The sequence below is a fragment of the Myxocyprinus asiaticus genome, chromosome 1, assembly GCF_019703515.2.
Source record: "Myxocyprinus asiaticus isolate MX2 ecotype Aquarium Trade chromosome 1, UBuf_Myxa_2, whole genome shotgun sequence".
Classification (NCBI taxonomy): Eukaryota; Metazoa; Chordata; class Actinopteri; order Cypriniformes; family Catostomidae; genus Myxocyprinus; species Myxocyprinus asiaticus.
The window spans coordinates 65538155-65559861 of NC_059344.1; the positions used below are offsets into that span (position 1 = coordinate 65538155).

Sequence of the window (21707 nt, forward strand, 5' to 3'; positions counted from 1 at the left end):
CCTCAAGAAATATGGGTCAGACGCTCGCTCTGTACTCGTTGTTTTTATGTTTTCCACTCAGTGATTCACTCTTTCTTTAGTGAAATGTTGAGGGAATGCTATGCAGAAAAAACTAAACTTTATGAATTGTTTTTAGGCATTCAAGCGATGCACATAAGAAAGGGTGTCAGTCGGGTTCCATGAGATGAAAAATAAAAATCCTATTCACTTTCTCCACAGAGAAATTGATTTTTAAAGTTAATGCAAAAACCTTTCAACACGTGCCACAATAAACCATTACACCCTTATTAATCAAATTAATAATCAAGATTACAATTACTACAATCCATTCAGGTCTGATAGCGTGACGTCAACAATTTCTTATTTATGTGTTTCTTTTTGCAGCGGTTAAGCGTTGTAACCAATCAGAGACATGTTAGTTGCTCATTTATTCAAAATCACAGTTTTGATTAATTCATGTATAAAACAGCAATAAATGAATTCAGGAACAAGGTTCTCGGCTTGTTTAGTAGCCTGTAATAAATATATAAAATGTATATTAAAAAACATGTAATATGGCATAAACATGCAATACTTTACTGTAAAGATGTAGTCCTACCTAGAAAAATCCAATCAAGATGGACCACACTGTCTCAAACACGGTAAACGACTGCTAACTGCAAACCTAGCGCATTTAAACATTAAATATCATATGGCTTATTTGATAAATAATATATGGCAAACTTTGTAGCTGAAGCATTAAAAGTAGTTTCAATATGAACAGGCCAGTGGATGGATGGGCTGTCGTTTCTGAATTTTGGCTCCTCCTAATATTGAACATTGAACTGGCGCATTTGCCCCACACGTAAGCTTTCTCTGAATATCTGGGATCCAAGTTAGAAGTTAACTTTTACATTAAGGGGCAATATTTGCCCACTGGATTTAATTTTCAGGGGAATTTTTACACCTTTGCAATGGCAATTGTTTTCTAACCATATGTAACAAACTGCGTCTCAATCACTTCTTTCAAATACTTCAATTTATTCAGTTCATTAATACACATTTTATTAGGTTGAGAATTTATTACCTATCATCCTAAAAATTAAATCAACTAATTTTATGAGATAACTAAGACTATAATAGAATATTAAGAACGATATCAGAAGTTACAAATACAAAGGGGCATTTTTTGCACCCTCATTTTGAATTTCTGGGCATTTTTTGCTACTTTCGGAGTCCGCTTTATAAAATGCTGTGAACTGATGTCAAAGTTTTATTAAATGTTCAACTGTGAAACATAGAACTGTAGTGCAGCACAGAATCAGTGCATTAGTATTGAATAAATCATTGGGTTTCATTTATGAACTACTGGTGTTAAGATATAATAAACGAAATGTACTTACGACAGTCCTGTTCATCCGAGTCATCTTCACAGTCGTTGTCCCCATCGCATAACCACGAGCGGCGGATGCATTTCCCGTTATCACAGTGAAAGTCGAGCGGTGAGCAGGTGGGCAATACTGCAAGAATGCGATGAAAGTAAAACCAATTAATTAAAATAACAAATACATATCTTACAAAATTAAGTTCAGACATCATAAAAAAATGTGAAGTGTCATGTTTGCATGAGCAACACTGCACCTGTAAATAATATGTTATATAATATTATTTCATGCAGTTATATTAGTTACAATCATACTTTTCATACATATAGAAAATGAGATTTTGATTCTTGGGTTCAAGACCACCCAAGACTAACAACCATGTACATAAACACTCGCCAAGTGACAAAATAATAAATATATATGTACACATACATATACACACACACTATTTGTTTACACTTTTTGGTTTTATTAAGTTTGTCTAAATGCACTTCAAAGCATTTGTCTTTTTTCACATTAATTGTACACGTCTGGCACAAACATGCGGACTTGTTTCACGAATACAGCGTTTACTGTTTTCGCCATCTACCTGGGAAAAAGGAAAGTGAAATGTTACAACGTGCCCCGTAGGCGCACTGGAGAAACAGTAGTAGGGGCCCATTGTAAACTGACTGTTATGAGAGCTTAAAAATCCCCCTCTAACAACTATATCTAATTTAGAAAAACTAAAATATGTTATAAGCCATTTACTAACTTTGGCATGTCTATTATAGCAATAATTTTGACACTTGACAATAAATACAAACAAAGCCACAAAATTGGCTGAAATAATGCATGGATTGATCACACACACACGCACGCATGAAGAGGAATTATATTAATTACATATCTGACTGCATTGAATCGTATATAGTTTGTTCTAATTGGGGCACGTTGTAACGCAGTGTTACAACGTGGGATTTAAACCTGGCTCGTCACTTCTGCTGACCAGATGAAAATGAAAAGACTTTGTAAGATGCTAGCTAACATACTGGAGATTAAAATGATACCAAGTTTGCATCGTTTTAAATAAACAGTAAAAACAGAGATGAAAATTGACTATCGTGTGAATTTGGACTTTTGCAACTTAAAAATGAACTTTTGGCGATATCTTCCAAAGTACTTTGAGTTTTGCCGCAATTTTTCTTCTGCACGGTGTTGTTATGGCAACAAGTCAACACATGAAGTTTCGTCTTACCAGCGTGTGTTGTAATGTTTAAATCACGTGTGTTACAGCTTGCCCCGCGTTAGTTTGTGCCCCACTCTCCCCTACAAATTGCAAACGCATTTTTATCAGTACATATATTTTTACTAAAACATTTTTGCGAATAAACAGGGGGTGCAACAATTTTAATTTACTAACTTATATTTTTGGAACCCAGTTGAATATTATACAGTATTCTGAATTATTGTTGTAGTTAAATTGCAGCCTTTTGCGCTTTAATAATCCAGCCCATATCTATTTTGATGTTATTTTGATTAAATAGTACAGCCCTGAAGGATTGGGAAGTCGAATGACGTGCATTTTTATAAAAAGTCCATAAAAATATTTAGATATTTTTTTTAATTTTACATCACCAGCAAATTCACTGTGATTATATCATGAATCAATACATCGCCCAACATATTCCATAATATTCTATTTGAGGTCATTTCTATTTTTTCTCTATTAATACGTTCTACATTAGTACTACCTGTACATATAATCCAATAATACTGAATAAAATCTAACATAAGGTCCAGGTAATTTTTGTATTGTAGCAGTGGGTTTATTGGGTTGCCATATCTCGTGCACACTCAAAATATATACACCGATCAGCCATAACATTAAAACCACCTGCACCTATTGTGTAGGTCCCCCTAGTGCCACCAAAACAGCGCCAAACGGCATCTCCAACAATCATCCATGCAATTATCTAATCAGCCAATCGTGTGGCAGCATTGCAGTGCATAAAATCATTCTGATACGGGTCAGGAGCTTCAGTTAATGTTCACGTCAACCATCAGAATGGGGAAAAATGTGATCTCAGTGATTTGGACCGTGGCATGATTGTTGGTGCCAGATGGGCTGCTTTGAGTATTTCTGTAACTGCTGATCTCCTGGGATTTTCACACACAACAGTCTCTAGAATTTACTCTGAATGGTGCCAAAAACAAAAAACATCCCGGGAGCGGCAGTTCTGCGGACGGAAATGCCCCGTTGATGAGAGAGGTCAACAGAGAATGACCAGAACAGATTGAACTGACAAAGCCTGTATGACTTTCTTCCGTGGAACACAAAAGGAAAAGATTATCAGAATGTGTAAGTTACTCTTTTACATATAATTAAAACATACCATGACCAGGGGCTGTCAATCTCCAAAAATCACAAAAGAAGCACATTAAAAGTAGTCCATATGCCTTGAACACTATATTTCAATTGTCTGGAGTCATATGATAGCTTTGTGCGAGGAACAGACTGAAATTTTAGTAGTTATTCACTGAAAATCATCCCCTCTACCGCAGTTTTCAAATCTCTTTTGCATTCAATTCAAATAAAGTGCCTCAAGGGTTTGACACGAGGGTGTCACTGACATGATGCATCTCGATGCGAATTTCAATGCGTTTCTCACACAAAGCTATCACATGACATTTTAAGACCTGAAATATGGTATTTTGATCCTGAGGACAACTTATATGGTGTTTTCTTTTATCATACGGGTTAAGAAAAACTTGAGGTTTACATAATAATGCCTTAAATTTCATTTTTGAGTGAACTTCTCCTGCCCTGTAGGTCTCCAGAAAAATAGTGTTCCCGAAATAATGTCTACTGGTTGACAGAAGAAAAAATAAATAAATAAAAATTGTGTTGCCATGACAATTAGCCCTGGGCGCAATCCATCTGAAAGGCTCTTCAATAGATGTCACTCAATGCCGTTTCAAACGCTTTTTCTGGGTGCTTTACGAGGACGTACACAAAGAATCTGTATTTGCCTACGTCTTTACATCTCGCTCTATGAAGAAACCATCTCACATTTACAACACCATACCAAGCCTTAAAGACACGCTTTACACATTAAAGTGAGGTCCGGTCTTAAATAAATGTATATAAAATGTATAAACAACTGTACATAAAATTAGAGATCCAATCGTAAGTAGAGGCATTTTCTGAAGAAAATAGCAATGCTTGTAAGGCAGCAGTAGAAAAGTGTTTTTCGGTAAGCTAAACAATAGAAAGCACAACTAAGATTGAAATAATCTACAAAGTAGTCTGATTGTATTGTAGTCTGTAGGTTAAGCTGTTCAAGCTAAATTAAATGCTTTTTTAATTGGTTTGAATTAATAGTTTTTTTTGGAGAAGTAAAAATAGACTGTCTGGGCTACCAAGCAAGCTCTATAATAATAAAATCTATTGAAATACATTCCCATGGATCTCACACAGGCAAACTTACAACAAATCTTGTCAAATCAGTCAATTTACTGGTACACATTCATTCCAGTGCACTAGATTGATAATTGTGTCCGATGTGATCTTATCAGGCCACTAGTATCCAAACAAGAATACCAATTCAACCCTAAAAAGTCTTCTACTTTTGAACTATATTTAAAAAAAAAAAAAATTTATTATAAGAGAGCTTGCATCAGTTTACTATAGTATTCAATGCATTTAACACTGCAACAATATATTATTTTGGTTGCTACATCCTGTCTGTTTCCATGGATACACATCAAATGAGTATTGGCTATGACATTTGATTTTAGTATTTGACAATGCATGTCACAGAGTGCCAATAATTCAACCTTAAAGCAAATACATAAATGAGTGTGCGTGTAAACGACTCACTGCATCCGTCTTCATCACTGTGATCTCCGCAGTCATTGTCTCCATCACACTGCCACTGCGCCGGGATACATGTGCACTCTCCAAACGCGCTGACAGCACACGTGAAGTGATTCCTGCCACACGAGCATTCGGCACTGCTCAAAACACCTATAAAAACATACAAACAAAACATACAAACAAAAACAGTTAGAGAGCTCAAATATTGAACAGCCCCCCAAAAAACAAATCAAGTTTTCATTTTTCCGTCTAGTCGCAAGTGCTAGACGTGCACAGTCTACAGAAAGCTCTGCAGATCTCCGGAGAATTCAAATGAACTACATTCACAAACTTTACACATTCTCTTTCGCTTGCGTATTTGTGTTTTAATTGTTTAAAAACGGGCTGTCATATTTTGCAAGCTACAGTACGGTGGATTTTCAGTTAATAACATCTTAAACATTGTGGTAACGTGTTGATACCATATAAAACTAGCTTTTTTACATTATGCACCGACACACACAGAGCCAGAGATTAATGTAGAGGAAGAGGTGGAGAGGATGAAGACTCCAGGGAATTCACTCATACGCTGTCAGTCTGGGAACTGAATATAACATAAGTAGACAATTTGGAAGCCAAATTCAACAAACTATAGTGAACCCACTGTGCACAAATACCAACAAGTTACAGCGCTTTTCATCTTTCTAGCAAGAAGAATGAGAAGAATGTTTATGTGAGGCAGCTTTATTTCACAAAACCACGAGGCAAATTGTTAAATGATGGAAGTGAGTATGAGCTGGACAATGAGCTTTTTTTGATGCTGACACTTGTAATATGATATAAAAAACCAGTCAAAAGTTTGGACACGTTTGAACACAAAACAATATTTTAGCCTATTTTTAAGATTTACACATTTCAATTTAATAACAAAATTCCATCAAATTAAACTGTAGTTAAAAAAACAAAAAAAAAAACAGCTTTTTATTTTTATTTATTTATTTTGTTAAATATTCCCCAATTTAATTTGATGTAATTTTATGAAATTGAAATGCGTAAATCTTAAAATTGTTTTCTTGAGTGCTGAATTTATGTTTCTCATCTCAAAATAATTTTGATCTGAAGGCTTAAGCTTACAATACCTTAAATTTGAGATTTACACCTTTCAATTTTATAACAAAATTCCACCAAATTAAATTTTGTAATTTTTAACAAAACTAAATTAATAAAACGTAAAATATAATTTTTTTTATTTTTTATTTTATTATTACGCAATTTAATTTGATGAAATGTTATGAAAAAGAAATGCGTACATCTTAGAATAATTTTTTGAATGCTGAATTTGTTTCTCATCTCAAAATCATTTTGATCTGAAGGCTTAAACTTATACTACTATAAATTTGAGATTTACAAATTTCAATTTTATAATTCCATCAAATTAAATTGTGAAATTCTTTAAAAAACTAAATTAATAAAACTTAAAATATTTAGCGTTTTTTGTTGTTGTTAAAGATTACACAATTAAATTTGATGGAATTTTTTTTTTTTTTAATCGTGAATTTATGTTTCTCATTATATTAAATTAATAAAACTTGAAATATTTAGTTTTTTATTTTATTTTGTTAAATATTATGCAATTTAATTTGATGAAATTATGATTTTTTTTTTTTTATGGTGAATTTATGTTTCTTGTTATCTTAAAATCCTTTTCATTTGAACTCGAGGAATAAAAATGTCCTTGATCTTTCTGAACTTCGACATATAAGTGGTCACTGTACTATTAAAACATACTGTAAGTTTCAGAACTCAAAACTTCCTCCTCACTGCGAAAAGAGCATTTGTTGAAGCTAAGCTGCCAAAACGACTCGTTCTCTACTTCCTCCACATTGTGATGTCACACCCGTAGCCCCACCCACTAGTGGTGAGCAGTGAGAGAGCCAATCATAACAGTGGCCATTTACTGTCAAGTCTTAAAGGAGAAGCAGCACCAAAACAGAGCGTTTCTGACAGAGGGTCAGAATGAGGGTGAAAAATTATTATGTTTTATAAATATATGACTGTTTTTTTTAGCAAAAATCTTTACTGATATTATAAGTTAACCTCAAGGAACATATTAAAATAATACATAAAGTCATATCATGACCCCGTTAAATACTTGAAATTTGTTTTGTTGACAAATACAATTATGCTTAGGCATCAGGGGCGCCGGAACCGGGGGAATGCATTAATAGTAGAACAGCATGGGAACTGACTGAAAAGGTCAATACTAGCCGCTTTGAGTCATTGCTTTCCTGTTCTTGATAGACACTATTGATCAATCTGACATCTCACTCTAAAAATCAATATCTCAGGCTAGCTCAGGCTTCAGCAACTTTAAATAAGTGACAGGCGCTGAAGAAACTCGCTTCGTAAAGCTTTGAAATCTCAACGTCTCACTTGTTTTGAACCAATGCTTCTGAATGTGTATCATACTGGCCAAGTCCTGTGGGTTCGCTAGCAAGTGTCGCCAGTGAGTGGCACCTTACCATGCCGAATCATTTACCAAAGCATTCCGAAATGCTTTGTGATGATCATTGTTGCCTCAAACATTATCACACCTAACTCAAAGGAACACTAATCTCACCCAGGGTGATTCAAAAAAACAGAACTTACAGAGAACAGCCAATAGCAAGTCCTCAGGCATTAACAACAACAGACATTAATGTATATTCCTGGTAAGGATTATAATTCAGTGTAGTTTTAGCACCTGATATTCATTTAAATAGGTAAACGTGCCATTTTGCCCTTTGCACAAAGAAAAGTGAAACAATGCAGATGTCTGATCGATCCATCTAACCAATGATCTACAAAAGCCCCAGAACATGAATAAAACAAGCTAGAAATGAATGAGAGTGGATGAGGGCACTGGCTGACTGTCACTGCCATTCTGTGTTGTCTGCAGACGTGTGTTGAACAATAAGGAGATGTTCCGGTATACACAAGTCCAGATGTTTATGCAAGTAGTTATAACTTGCATTGTATGACTTATATGATCGTCGTAGAATGACGATATGCTGTTTGCACAATGTTATCAAGCTTATCAAGTAAAATAACTGATTTTAAAACCCATTTGGGTTTCGTGTTATTCTTCTTTCAAGAGGGAAATCTGACTTAATTCACAGTAAGACAAGATTGATATCGAAGATCAGTCATAAAGTCAGCAGAATTACACAAAGTAGGATAATGAACAAATATTGCTTTGTATCCTATTATTGGGGATGAGGAAATGAATTTAACCCTTACCTCTTCAAGTCACACAATGTCGAATGCAATATGCCATTTTAAAAAAGGTATAAAACACATTGTGTAACGTTGTTGAATGCAAACACAAATAATAAAATGACTGTCAAACTATTACACATAAACAGACATATAAAAAAAGAGGGTCCCATACACAAGAACACACAGTTGAACCAATAAAGTGATCCAGAACTATCCAAAACTGAAGTAAGCTGCCTCAAAGGTTAGCCTGATCTCACATATAATTCAGCAAATGTGTGCTGATTTTTCTTTAGCCGAAATCGGTATACGCTGACCGAATTTGAAAACACTGCCCCCAGAGGCTAAAGCGGTAAGTGTTTCAGAACATATAAACAAGTGTGACATTCATTTATATCCAGGAGAGGTCACCAGAAGCCAATTGTAAAAAGAATATTTTTCAGCAGGGTGTAAACCAGTGAAGAGAAATGTTTATTTTATTTAATCTACCCCCCATCCCAAACCCAAATCTAATCATAACCATTAGTAGAGACAAAATGCAATGTTAGGGATCAAAATGCAACCTACTTATCACGCTTGTGATTGTTTATACATATGTGATTACTTCCTCGTTTGAATGGGGATTGAACTGTGGTCTCCCATGCAACTAACACAATGTGCTAACAGTCATGCCACGAGGGAAAGTAACTGTTGTTGAGCCCTTCCAAATATGTCCGATGAGAGGATAGGGCATGTCAGTGAGTCGGCATACTGTTGCCGATCCTAGGGTACTGGAACTTTCGGAAACAGCATGCCGACTTCCCGTGTGATCATGTTGCAAAGGTATGCATGAACTGTGCAATGACAAGGGTATAGCCAGTCTGATTTGACAATGTTGGAAGCTGGTCTGGTATAAATTGGCCATATTCATCTTTTTTTTATTATTATTATTATTTTTAATAAATTGGCCATATTGTCAGCAAAATGTTGTTGTGATGAGGTCACAACCAGCCCAATTTGCCCCCTCCATTTTTAAATGGATGAGCTGTTTCTTGATGGTAAAGGAAGAGCAGTCATCAAGTGTCCAGCATACATAGAAACTCATTTAATAATAAAAAGCATCTCAGGATGCATCACATGAAATTGTTTGAGAGAATGAATCGAGTACATTGTTTAACATTTTCTGGTGACTACATAATTCCCATACTTCCATTTGTGCCATTTCATAATTGCAGTGACTTTATTATAAAATTATACCAACAAAAAAAAAACTAATAATAAAAAGGTATCCAAACTTTTGACCTGTATGATGTACGTTGAGTTTTAACAGGAATTCCTCCAACTTGTTCAAAACCAAAATGACTATAACACAACTAACCACAGAATGTGTTAGAAAACTTCAACCCTTCCCATTTTTTTCAGAACTTAAATTTCCACATGAGGTCAGGAAAAGTTTCAAGAAAGGAAAAAGCTCATTTTGTTAAAACCCTTCCAAATTCACCCCTTTTATTTCAAATCTGTGGTTCACCAGGACTTAATGTCATGGGAATTGCTGGCCAGTATGTACATGATTTAATTTCAGATTATTTGCATCTAACAGCATTGTGCTAGGATCTGCTTGCTCTCGATAGAAGTATAACTTTTACAAAACGCAGCATTACGCAGTCAAATCCTCTTGACAGAGGGAAGCGAGCGGGCGAGTGAACTTGCCGTGGTGTACCACACGGCTCTGTGTTCCTTTTTCACTCACTCAAATAATTACAGCTCTCCTCTTGTGGGAGATGGAGCTATAATGGCATGTTCAGCCACTAAATGGAGCAAGACGTTTATCATGTCGCTTTAAAGACTCGCCATTTTTGTTTCAAAGTCAAAAACTCTGCTTGCCTAATATGTCCTTATGTCTTGTACTTCTGATGCCCCTCAGACCAATGCTTAAATATGATTAAGGGGGACCAACCAGACTCCTTGGTCTGACAAATTGATAAACAGTTACCCAGCCTAAAGATCTAAATGCCCCCTCCAAAGATCACATCCTTGTACCACTCCTGGTCCAATTAGTTAAAAGTCAGAGCAAAACTGCCTCAGAAAATTGAAGTTAGTTTTGAGATAAGCTCTAGAAGCATTTATTTGCAGATGACACTTGCTTGATATTTTGTTATCTAATCTTATGACATTCATACAGTTTAAGTGTGGCTTCATTTTTCATCTACCTTTTGAGGTCATTGTATTTCAGATGCATTCTATATTGTTTTGATAGCTCTAGAACTCCTACTGCTAATAAAATATCGTTATAAAGTCATTAGAATTTGTCTTTTTAATGTCTGGCAAATGCTTTAGTCCAACTGAAATCACACAGTCTGATTTTTGCGAAGACTAACAGACTTAGATAATGCAACTGTAGATTGACTTCATCCAACATGTACCGCAAACACCTTAATCGGACCACAACTGATCTCGAAGTTGTGTGCATTCGATTATGCATTGGGTCATATTTACTTGGACAGACAGATGAAGAATAGGGATGTCAGTTTTTAGATATTTTCATAATCGATCATAGTTGAAATTACCGATCAATCGTTAATGTTAATAATCGCAAAAAGCACGTGAAGGATAATATGTGCATGTAGCCTATTGTTTAAATATAAATTAATACACTTAAGAAATGCAAGTATTTGGAGTTCGCTAGCTCACTAGTTCGAATCCCAGGGCGTGCTGAGTGACTCCAGCCAGGTCTCCTAAGCAACCAAATTGGCCCGGTTGCTAGGGAGGGTAGAGTCACATGGGGCAACCTCCTCGTGGTCGCTATAATGTGGTTCGCTCTCGGTGGGGCGTGTGGAGAGTTGTGCGTGGATGCAGAGGTGGATGGCGTGAAGCCTCCACACGCGCTATGTCTCCGTGGCTACGCGCTCAACAAGCCACATGATAAGATGCGCAGGTTGGCGGTCTCAGACGTGGAGGCAGCTGGGATTCGTCCTCCGCCACCCGGATTGAGGCGAATCACTACGCGACCACGAGGACTTAGAAGCGCATTGGGCATTCCAAATTGGGTGAAAAAATTCAAGTATTGGCATTTTCCTCTTAAAATATTCTTAGTTCAGTGTATTTAAATACATTAAGGCTATGTTAAGTTCCAATTTGGTAACTGTTTAATTACTGTTAATGAAATACTGTTAGTAGTAACTTCTAATCTTAAGATACTTAAGATATATAATTTGCATACATACTAAAACTTCACGTTGTGGATCTTGGGATATATAGGATTTTTGGACTTTTTTTTTATTAAGTAAAATCATAACACGCTGCATAAACACAGTACATAACATAGGCTACTCTGGTGATGGTGTGATGTTAGCTGAATGTACCTTCATGCTTTCCCGGCGATCGCTGACACAATTATAAGCTGGGATGAAACAAGGAGATCAACAGTGCTTGCTTTCATGTTGTACTATAACACACTATCATGGTATGTGCAGAAAAGATTAATGTTCATTTATATTGAATCGCTCCAACACTGTTTACATTGAGCCCCGCTTCATCTGTCTGATCCGAGCGTCAGCTCTTTTCGTCTATGAACAGGATAATGACATGCAGGGTGACTGTATAGACAGCCTTATCAACATCTACTGTCATGATTACTGCGCATTTGTCCTGAAATAACTTAATCGACGATCGATAAGCTTAATCGATCAGATTATTAACAACAATTAATCGATTTTCGATTAATCATTAACATCCCTAATGAAGACTGTAGCTCAGCTAAGCAAAAACCTGCTGTAGCTCGATTATAACAGCACATGTAAACGTACTTATTGAAAATGGGTATTTTGAATATTTGTCAACAAAAACAACAAAAAACAACTAAAATAACTAAAACAAGGTATTTTATTTAAAACTAAACTAAATACAAAGAATTGCTATAAATGAGAGAAGTAATGACCATATGAAGTAAAAATACTTCATTACTTAAGTACAGTTTTAGAATATTTTTATTAATTCAAGTAAATATATTTGTTATTTTTTACTTTACGATGAAGAAAAAAACGTACACTTTTACTCCAATACTGTCTCCACAACCTTTCGTTACTTTCGCAAGTGAATATCGCAAAAAAATAACACGGTTGCAAATTTAAACTGCATGCAGCTCGGTAACAGTGATGTCCAATTCGCAAATAATCATCTGCGTTTTTTGATTCGATTCGATTCCTTTTCATAAGCTCTCCATTCGATTCAATATCAATTCATATGGGTATATTTAAGTTAGAATGTCCCTTTTGCTTACATATGAAAGAAATTATCTTCCAGATAATGCTGTTAATTACACTGGAAATATTATGAAAATATTAGTTTTTCATCATTTTGGTCACATTTTAGCTAAACAAATCCATGTATTATATAAATACATGTGATAATATATTGCATATATTATAGGTTGTTACATGTTTATTGTTTACATGCATAATTTGTATTATTTGCAAGTATTTAAATGTATTTGTTGAACATGTGCTAAAAACCGGTACTGTCTCTTTAAGAAAACCGGCATTTCTGCAAAGAGCGTTTGTAGATGATCGCATATTAACAAGAGAGAGCTCAATTTATTATTGTTTTTATCAACAACTGACTGTAAAGAACAGAAAGGGTATTAAAGAGACATTATTCAATGATAAATGGATTGCGTGGTTCTCGTCTTTGGACACAAGTCAAACCGAACTTTGACTCTCAACACTGTGCTGAACTTCTTCACCACTATACTACACAAATATACTAAATCTGAACATTTACCAGCCAGTGGCTAATCAGACATTTTTAGTCGCAGATCACAAAATTTCATTGAAATGGAGGGTTGTGCATGGAGTAAAAGATCGATCTTGAGATTTAAGAAACAATATCGAGATTGTTCAAATGAAGATCATGATGCATCGGAAAATCGATATTTTTACCCAAGTACATTTAATACGAGTTACTTTAATACTTTTACTTAAGTATTTTTCTTATGAGTTACTTTAAGGTTTTAATTTAAGGTCTCTTTAATTTTACTCAAGTATAACAATGAGTACTTTTTGCAACACTGGTATCGATTGTTTGCAAGTTAGTCCCAACAGAATAAGAACGCCTACCTTTAGTCTCCAAGAAAACAAAAAACAAACAAGTATTATATTTTTGAATTGAGTCATGATTCGTCAAATGTGATACTCTAACATGAACCCCACTAAATAGTAGACTACAGAGTGTTTTACTGTAGCATGCAGTGTGCATGCAGAATGTATTTTTAATTGAATCAGTCTTCTGCAAACCCAAGCACAGTGCATGGCAGACCAAAATCCAAGACACAAAGTCCAACAAACATTTCTTGAAGTGTCCGATATAGATTTGTGTCAATGGAAAGCCCTGGAAAAGTGCGTTTAAAAACAATGGTCGACCGATATGTGTTTTCCAATGGCCGATGCCGCTATCTAGAGAGCAGGATGGCCGATGGCCGATAGACTTAACACAATTACATACTGATTTGCAAACAGAAAATCAGATGTAGACAAAATTTCTAAAGTGAAACGAACACATATTTTATGCGTTATTTACTCAAATTGGCATAAACAAAAAGATGGCACTAAACTTTATAAACATGTTTCGAGAACCCTGCGTTCTGTTCTACACTGTCTGCTTCAAGTCTGAGTCTTTTTATGTGCAGGTGGTGCAAGTGTGTAAATCAGGGTGGAGATAGAAAGGAATCAGGCAGTACACAAAGGTGTGCTTCACCTAAATTATACCCACCTGAGCAATTTTTTCCTTTACTCACCTTTTCTCAAATCAGACTAACACGGCAAAGCTTAAGAGACCAATTAAATAAGATCACTTTAATAATAAAGAGCTTCAGATGTGTCTGCCTATACTTGAATGATCCAAAACACCTTTTCCATTTGGTGAAAAGCCTCTCACATCTGGAATCTCTCTGATTGCCCCCCTGTGGGTGCGCTTGCTCCCGTTACAGACACTGGCAACAAAAATGCCAATACCATAACTGCTGCGCTCTATAATTTCTACCCCGTTAAATTACCCTTCAACCACAAAGATTTCCCATCATGTGTTTCCAGAAAGCTGTCAAACGTTCAAGCTAAACACATCAAAGACACACTGCAGACACAGCTGTGCCTAAAGAGAGCCCCGTATGCCCTTTAAGCTAGAAAACTGACACTTACACTTTAAACTACTTCAATTCTTCAGCATTGACAAAGGGGTAACAGCTCAGCAGTACTGCATGTTAGTAATCAGATCTATTCATTGCACCGCAAAAATCATTTTCTGAGGGGCAGTTTACAGCAAATGTGTTTTTGCATCCCTCTGCACTGTGTTTCAAGTGTATTCCTATGTAAACATTCGCTAAATGAACATCTTGGACCATTGCGCCGTATCGAGTTAGGGGCCGTTCACACCAAAGCCTTTTTGTGTACATCCATGCTGGGTTTAAGTGGTGTTTCTTTATAAAGTAAATACGCTAGACAGACGGACCGCTGCGGCACATCCCTCGCAAGAGTGCCACATTTTCAAGACACGTGTTGAGTTAGTGGCCGTTCACACTGAACTCATTTCTGCATCCAACGCAGTTTTTCGATTGCTTTCATGTGCAAAAATGCGCTAGATGGATGTCTTGACCATCATGCAGCATCTTGCTATTTTTTCAACATCTCGTGCAGGTTTTCAATGGTTTTCCTACATAAATGTGCAAGACAGGCGTCTTTGACTGTCACGCTCCACTGTTTCTTTTAGCATCTCACGCAGGACTGCCACGTTTTATAAAACATCTGCACTGTTTTTCTTTTTCATTTTTTTTTTAATCCCATTTTCTCCCAGTTTGGAATGCCCAATTCCCACTACTTAGTAGGTCCTCGTGGTGGCGCTGTTACTCACCTCAATCCAGGTGGTGGAGGACAAGTCTCAGTTGCCTCCACTTCTGAGACCGTCAATCTGGGCATCTTATCACGTGGCTCGTTGTGCATGACACCGCGGAGACTCACAGTATGTGGAGACTCATGCTACTCTCCGCGATCCACGCACAACACATCACGCCCCACTGAGAGCAAGAACCCCTAATTGCGACCACGAGGAGGTTACCCCAAGTGAATCTACCCTCCCTAGCATCCGGGCCAATTTGGTTGCTTAGGAGACCTGACTGGAGTCACTCAGCACACCCTTGATTCGAACTCGCGACTCCAGGGGTGGTAGTCAGCGTCAATAATCGCTGAGCTACCCAGGCCCCCAATCTGCACTGTTTTTCAATTGTTTTCCTATGACGTGTCTCGCTGTTACTTTAGCTCTTTGCGCAGTAACGCCCCATTTTTCAGATGCCATGTCGAGTTTGGGGCCGTTCATACTAAACCTGTTTTGCCTCAGCATGCGCTCTTTTTCAATTGTTTTTCTTATGTAAACACGCGCTTTGACCATCGCACCACATCTCCCTGTTTTTCGGCATCTCGCGTAGGAGCGCCACATTTTTTTTAGACGCTGTGACGAGTTAGGGGCCATTCACACTGAACGTGTTTTTGTAACTATACGTGCTTCTTTTTAATGGTTTTCCTATGTAAATGTGCTGGACGGGCGTCTTTGACCATTGTGCGTCACTGTTTCTTTTAGTGTCTCGCTCAGGAGCGGCATATTTTTAACCGCCATAGCGAGTTAGGGGCCATTCACGGCGAACACATTTTTGTGTCTGTCTGCACTGTTTTGCAACTGTTTTCCCATGTAAATGTGCTAAGTGGGTGTCTTTGACCGTACCAGGTTTTTTAGCATCTCGCACAGGAGTGTAATGTTTTTTTAGACAGCGTGTCAAGTTGGGGGCCGTTCACACAGAGCGTGTTTTTGCATCCATCTGCACAGTTTTGCAACTGTTAAAAACATGTCTCAAGACATCCGAGTTCTGCTCTGTTCGTGGCACAGCGTCTCTTTTTTAGCATTTGTCAACTTTCTAGTTAAAATATCTGAACACCCTTAAAAAAAGATTACTTGAGAAGCAAAATTGCACAATACATTAATATTTGTTTTCAGAGAATATATCTTGAATTATGTTTATTGTTCTTAATCGCAAAAATTTAGTGAGGTTTATGCTTAAACTGATGCAACATACCAAAAACAAACCACATATATCATTGTGTATGGTACCTTACAGAAGTAGGTGATAATTATTTAATCGCTCAGTGTGGACAAGATGCTATATTGCTAGTTTTCAGTAGTCAGAATTAATAAGTTGAAAGCACCCACAGCTTTTGGCTTACATGAAGATTTGAAATGTCAGCTAGACAACTGCAGTACAACCCATAATTCTGGATTTTAAAAGACCCCAGAGAGAATGTAAAGAGACATTAGTCTGAGATGTACACAAGGGTATCCTATTGAGTTTCGACTGATGAGGTGCAGAAACAGGGAGAGGATGTGTGTGTGTGTGTGTGTGTGTGTGTGTGTGTGTGTGTGTGTGTGTGTGTGTGTGTGTGTGTGTGAGAGAGAGAGAGAGAAAGAGAGAGAGGATGTGTGAGAGAGAGAGAGAGAGAGAGAGAGAGGATGTGAGAGAGAGAACGAGAGAGATGATGTGTGTGAGAGAGAGAGAGAGAGGATGTGAGAGAGCGAGAGAGAGAGAGAGAGAGAGAGAGAGAGAGAGAGAGAGAGAGAGAGAGAGAGAGGGAGGGCTGGTCTTTAACGGTCTGTGGTTTTCCACCATAGTCAAGACCTTTTTAATGAGCTTGGTTGCTTGCGGCTGCAGTTGAGGCAAAACTGAGAGACAGAAGGCTGATGGGATGGGGGGGTGTAAACATGAAAGGAGAGATAAACTGAACTATTGAAACTGCAGCATTAGCAGCCTACATTCAAAGAAGCACTGTAAAAGCATAGAAATGTCTGTTTCTTGAATGTGAACCCTGTAAGAAATGTTAAAGTCTAAGCAAAGTCTTCTTTTCAAGGGTTGTGAATTTAGATATTATTAGAATCTGGCAAATATTTATCTAGGTTCAATACAAGTTAAGCTCAACTGACAGAATGTGTGGCAAAATGTTGATTACCACAAAAAATATTTGAAAAACTGTGGTTACAGGAAACCACTTACAACGGAAGTGAATGGGGGTCGGTCAATAAACATTAAAATATACACTGTTTCAAAATTATAGCCTGAAGACGTAAACATTTTGAGTGTTAACATAATTTTAGTGTTAAAATCGCTTACTCACCTTATCTATGTAAAGTTATATCCAATATTAGAAATTTGTAGCCATGACGACATAACTCTAAATGAACCCTAAAAGTGATTTTGTCACACTAAAATCATTTTAACATGTAAAATGTTAACATCTTGCAGTGTGTATTTTAATGTTGATGGACTGGCCCCAAACACAGTTTTAGCTTTATTTTTTAATTTTTTTAATAAATGAGTACATTTGTATTTTAGGGCTGTCGTTTTTACTCGTTAGTTGAGAGCAGTATAATGTGTTAAAAAAAACGACACAATAAATCATGTCCCTGGACTGAAATAAAGAATACTCAAGCAATTCAAGCTTGAAGCACCACCTGTTTTCAGCAGGGGGCAGTAAATGATACTCCAGCTGTACAGACAACAAACCACACTCATTTTGTATTGTCTTATCAATGCTTTACTCGTCTGCCACAATAATATAATGCAGTTTAATTATCCGAAATATTATTTTATAATATATATTTATAATTAAAATATGTATAATTATTTAATTATACACTGAATTATTATTATAAGAGTGCCTTCCTCAGCAAATATTTTTATATGAGATTAATTGCAATTCATTCGATTAATTAATCGGGAAATCATGTAATTAATTCAATTAGAATGTTTAAATCAATTGATAGCCCTAATTTTTTTGGTAATCAACATTATGTAACAAGTGCTGTCGATTGAGCATAACTTGTATTGAACCAGGAACACTCCTTAAAGCCAAATAAATAAAAAATTGATCATGTTTTTGTAATTTTAATTGCTCTAGAACATGCACAATATTGACACAAACAGTGTCTTAATGTTTCTAAATTAGGCTTCATTTTCTTTCTTTTTTTTCTCCCCAATTTGGAATGCCCAATTCCCAATGTGCTCTAAGTCCTCGTGGTGGTGTAGTTACTCGCCTCAATCCGGGTGGCGGAGGACGAATCTCAGATACCTCCACGTCTGAGGCCGTCAATCCGCGCATCTTACCACGTGGCTTGTTGAGCACGTTACCACGGAGCAAAGCGTATGTGGAGGCTTCACGCTATTCTCCGTGGCATCCACGCACAACTCACCAAGCGCCCCACCGAGAGCGAGAACCACATTATAGCGACCACGAAGAGGTTACCCCATGTGACTCTACCCTCCCTAGCAACCGGGCCAATTTGGTTGCTTAGGAGACCTGGCTGGAGTCACTCAGCACACCCTGGATTAAAAATCACAACTCCAGGGGTGATAGTCAGCGTCAATACTCGCTGAGCTACCCAGGCCACCCTCATTTTCTTTCTTGAAGCAAAATATATTTACTGTTTTGAATAAAAATTACTCAATTTATTGCTTTTAATTTGGGGGTGAAATATGACCTGACATTTCTTTGTGAGATTCACTTAATGCATTTTAAATCAATTTTGGAAACCTTACGAAATTGACAAAACTCAAGTTGCAAATCTGCAATTTAGTCAAATCCTAAGTTTACATTTCTCAAATCAAATCACTATTATTGTCACACAGCCACACAAGTGCAATGGTGTGTGAAATTCTTGGGTGCAGTTCCGATCAACATAGCAGTCCTGACAGTGATGAGACATATACCAATTTACAATAACATCAAATTAACACAGCACACTTTAAAGTCTAATATACACATAATTACACACAACAATATACAAATAATAACATACACTGTACAGTATACAATACACACAATATAGATACACATTATTTAATAAAAAAGTACATATAGTAGTATATATAGAATGTACAGTGGGTTGTATTGTACTGTTTTGACATTCAGGCTGTCGGTTGATAGTAAGTTGTTAAGAGAGAATATAATATAATAATAATATAATTTATGACAGTCCGGTGTGAGATATAAGAGTAAGAGTAATAAGGTGCAGTGCTGATGTATTTTGATAGTGGGAAATCAAGAGTTCAAAAGTCTGATTGCTTGGGGGAAGAAACTATCATGGAGTCGGCTGGTGCGGGTCCTGATGCTGCGATATCGCCTGCCTGATGGTAGCAGTGAGAGCAGCCCATGGCTCGGGTGGCTGGAGTCTCTGATGATCCTCCGAGCTTTTTTCACACACCGCCTGGTATATATGTCCTGGAGGGAGGGAAGCTCACCTCCGATGATGTGTCTGGCAGTTCGCACCACCCTTTGCAGTGCTTTGCGGTTGTGGGCGGTGCTATTGCCGTACCAGGCGGAGATGCAACCAGTCAGGATGCTCTCTACAGTGCAGGTGTAAAACCATGTGAGTATGTGGCGGTTCATTCCAAACTTCCTCAGCCATCTCAGGAAGAAGAGGCGCTGATGAGCCTTCTTCACAACGACTTCAATGTGGATGGACCATGTGAGTTCCTCAGTGATGTGGACACCCAGGAACTTGAAGCTGCTGACTCTCTCCACTGGTGCTCCATTGATGGTGATGGGACTGTGTTCTCTGTCTTTTCTCCTGAAGTCCACCACAAGCTCCTTTGTTTTACTGACGTTGAGGGAGAGGTTGTGCTCCTGACACCAGTGTGTCAGAGTGTGCACCTCCTCTCTGTAGGCCGTTTCATCATTGTCAGTGATCAGACCTACCACCGTCGTGTCATCAGCAAACTTAATGATGGCATTGGAGCTGTGTGTTGCCACATAGTCATGTGTGTACAAGGAATACAAGAGTGGGCTGAGAACACAGCTGGCGTCTGCTTGACAGGAAGTCCAGGATCCAGCTGCACAGCGAGCTGTTTAAGCCCAGAGCCCGGAGTTTCTCATCTAGTCTGGAGGGCTCTATGGTGTTGAATGCTGAGCTGTAGTCTACAAACAGCACTCACATAAGTGTTCTTTTTTTCCATGTGGGAGAGAGCAGTGTGTATTGCAGATGCAATGGCATCATCAGTGGAGCGGTTGTTGCGGTAAGCAAACTGCAATGGGTCTAGTGAGAGAGGCAGCACAGAGCAGATGTAATCTCTGATTAGTTTCTCAAAGCATTTGCTGATGATGGGGGTCAGAGCAACAGGACACCAGTCATTTAAGCAAGTGATTTTTGATTGCTTTGGAACAGGCACAATGGTGGATGTTTTAAAGCATGTGGGGACTACAGACAAAGAGAGGGAAAGGTTGAAAATGTCCGTAAAAACACCAGCCAGCTGGTTCGCGCACGCTCTGATGACGCGGCCCGGAAAGCCGTCTGGACCCGCGGCTTTGTGGATATTCACCCATCGGAAGGATCGGGTTACATCCGCTACAGAGACGGAGAGTGAACTAACCTCTGTAGCTTCGGCCGCGAGAGCTCTCTCTGCGAGGGCGGTGTTATTTCCCTCAAAACCAGCATAAAAAGTATTTAGCTCATCCGGGAGAGAGGCAGCGGCGTTCATGGCAGAGTTTTTATTCCCTTTAAAGTCCGTGATGATGTTAATTCCCTGCCACATGCTTCTAGAGTTGGTGGTGTTAAACTGTCCTTCAATCTTGTCCCTGTACTGGCGTTTTGCTGATCTGTTTTTCGGAGGGCATAACTGGCTTGTTTATGCTCCTCCGCGTTCCCGGAATTGAAAGCGGAGGTCCGCACATTAAGTGCCGCGTGAACATCGCTATTTATCCATGGCTTCTGGTTTGGATAGATCCGTGTTGTTCTGGTCGGAACAACGTCCTCTATGCACTTTCTGATGAAACACATTACACTATCAGCGTAACGCTCGATGTCGTCATCAGAGGCGGACCGGAACATCTCCCAGTCCGTGTGATCAAAACAATCCTGTAGCGTAGAGTCTGACTGGTCCGACCAGCACTGGATCATTCTGAGGGTGGGTGCTTCCTGTTTCAGTTTCTGCCTGTAAGCGGGCAGAAGCAGAATGGAAGAGTGGTCCGATTTGCCAAATGGTGGGCGGGGGAGGGATTTGTAGCCATCCCGGAAGGGAGAGTAGCAATGGTCCAAAACCCAGTCCCATCGTGTGTTGAAACTAATGTGCTGGTGGTATTTTGTGGTTTTGAACCAATATAAAAGGGCATTTCTTTGAGCTGAGTGTGAAAATGCAGAGTAATTTGTAATTACTTTATAAATTGTAAATTCTTTATAAGTACATGACA

The 21707-nt window shown here is 37.9% G+C and overlaps 1 protein-coding gene across 1 annotated transcript in view; it reads right to left on the minus strand.

Annotated features, from left to right (window-relative positions):
* LOC127428879 (low-density lipoprotein receptor-related protein 4-like) overlaps positions 1-21707 on the minus strand; it is a 136306-nt gene that overhangs the window by 59497 nt on the left and 55102 nt on the right. The window contains exons 2-3 of the mRNA XM_051677579.1: positions 5227-5373; positions 1383-1499 (exon numbers count right to left, since the gene is read on the minus strand). Of these exons, the coding sequence (XP_051533539.1) occupies positions 1383-1499; positions 5227-5373 (264 nt within the window). The remainder of the gene's footprint in view (positions 1-1382; positions 1500-5226; positions 5374-21707) is intronic.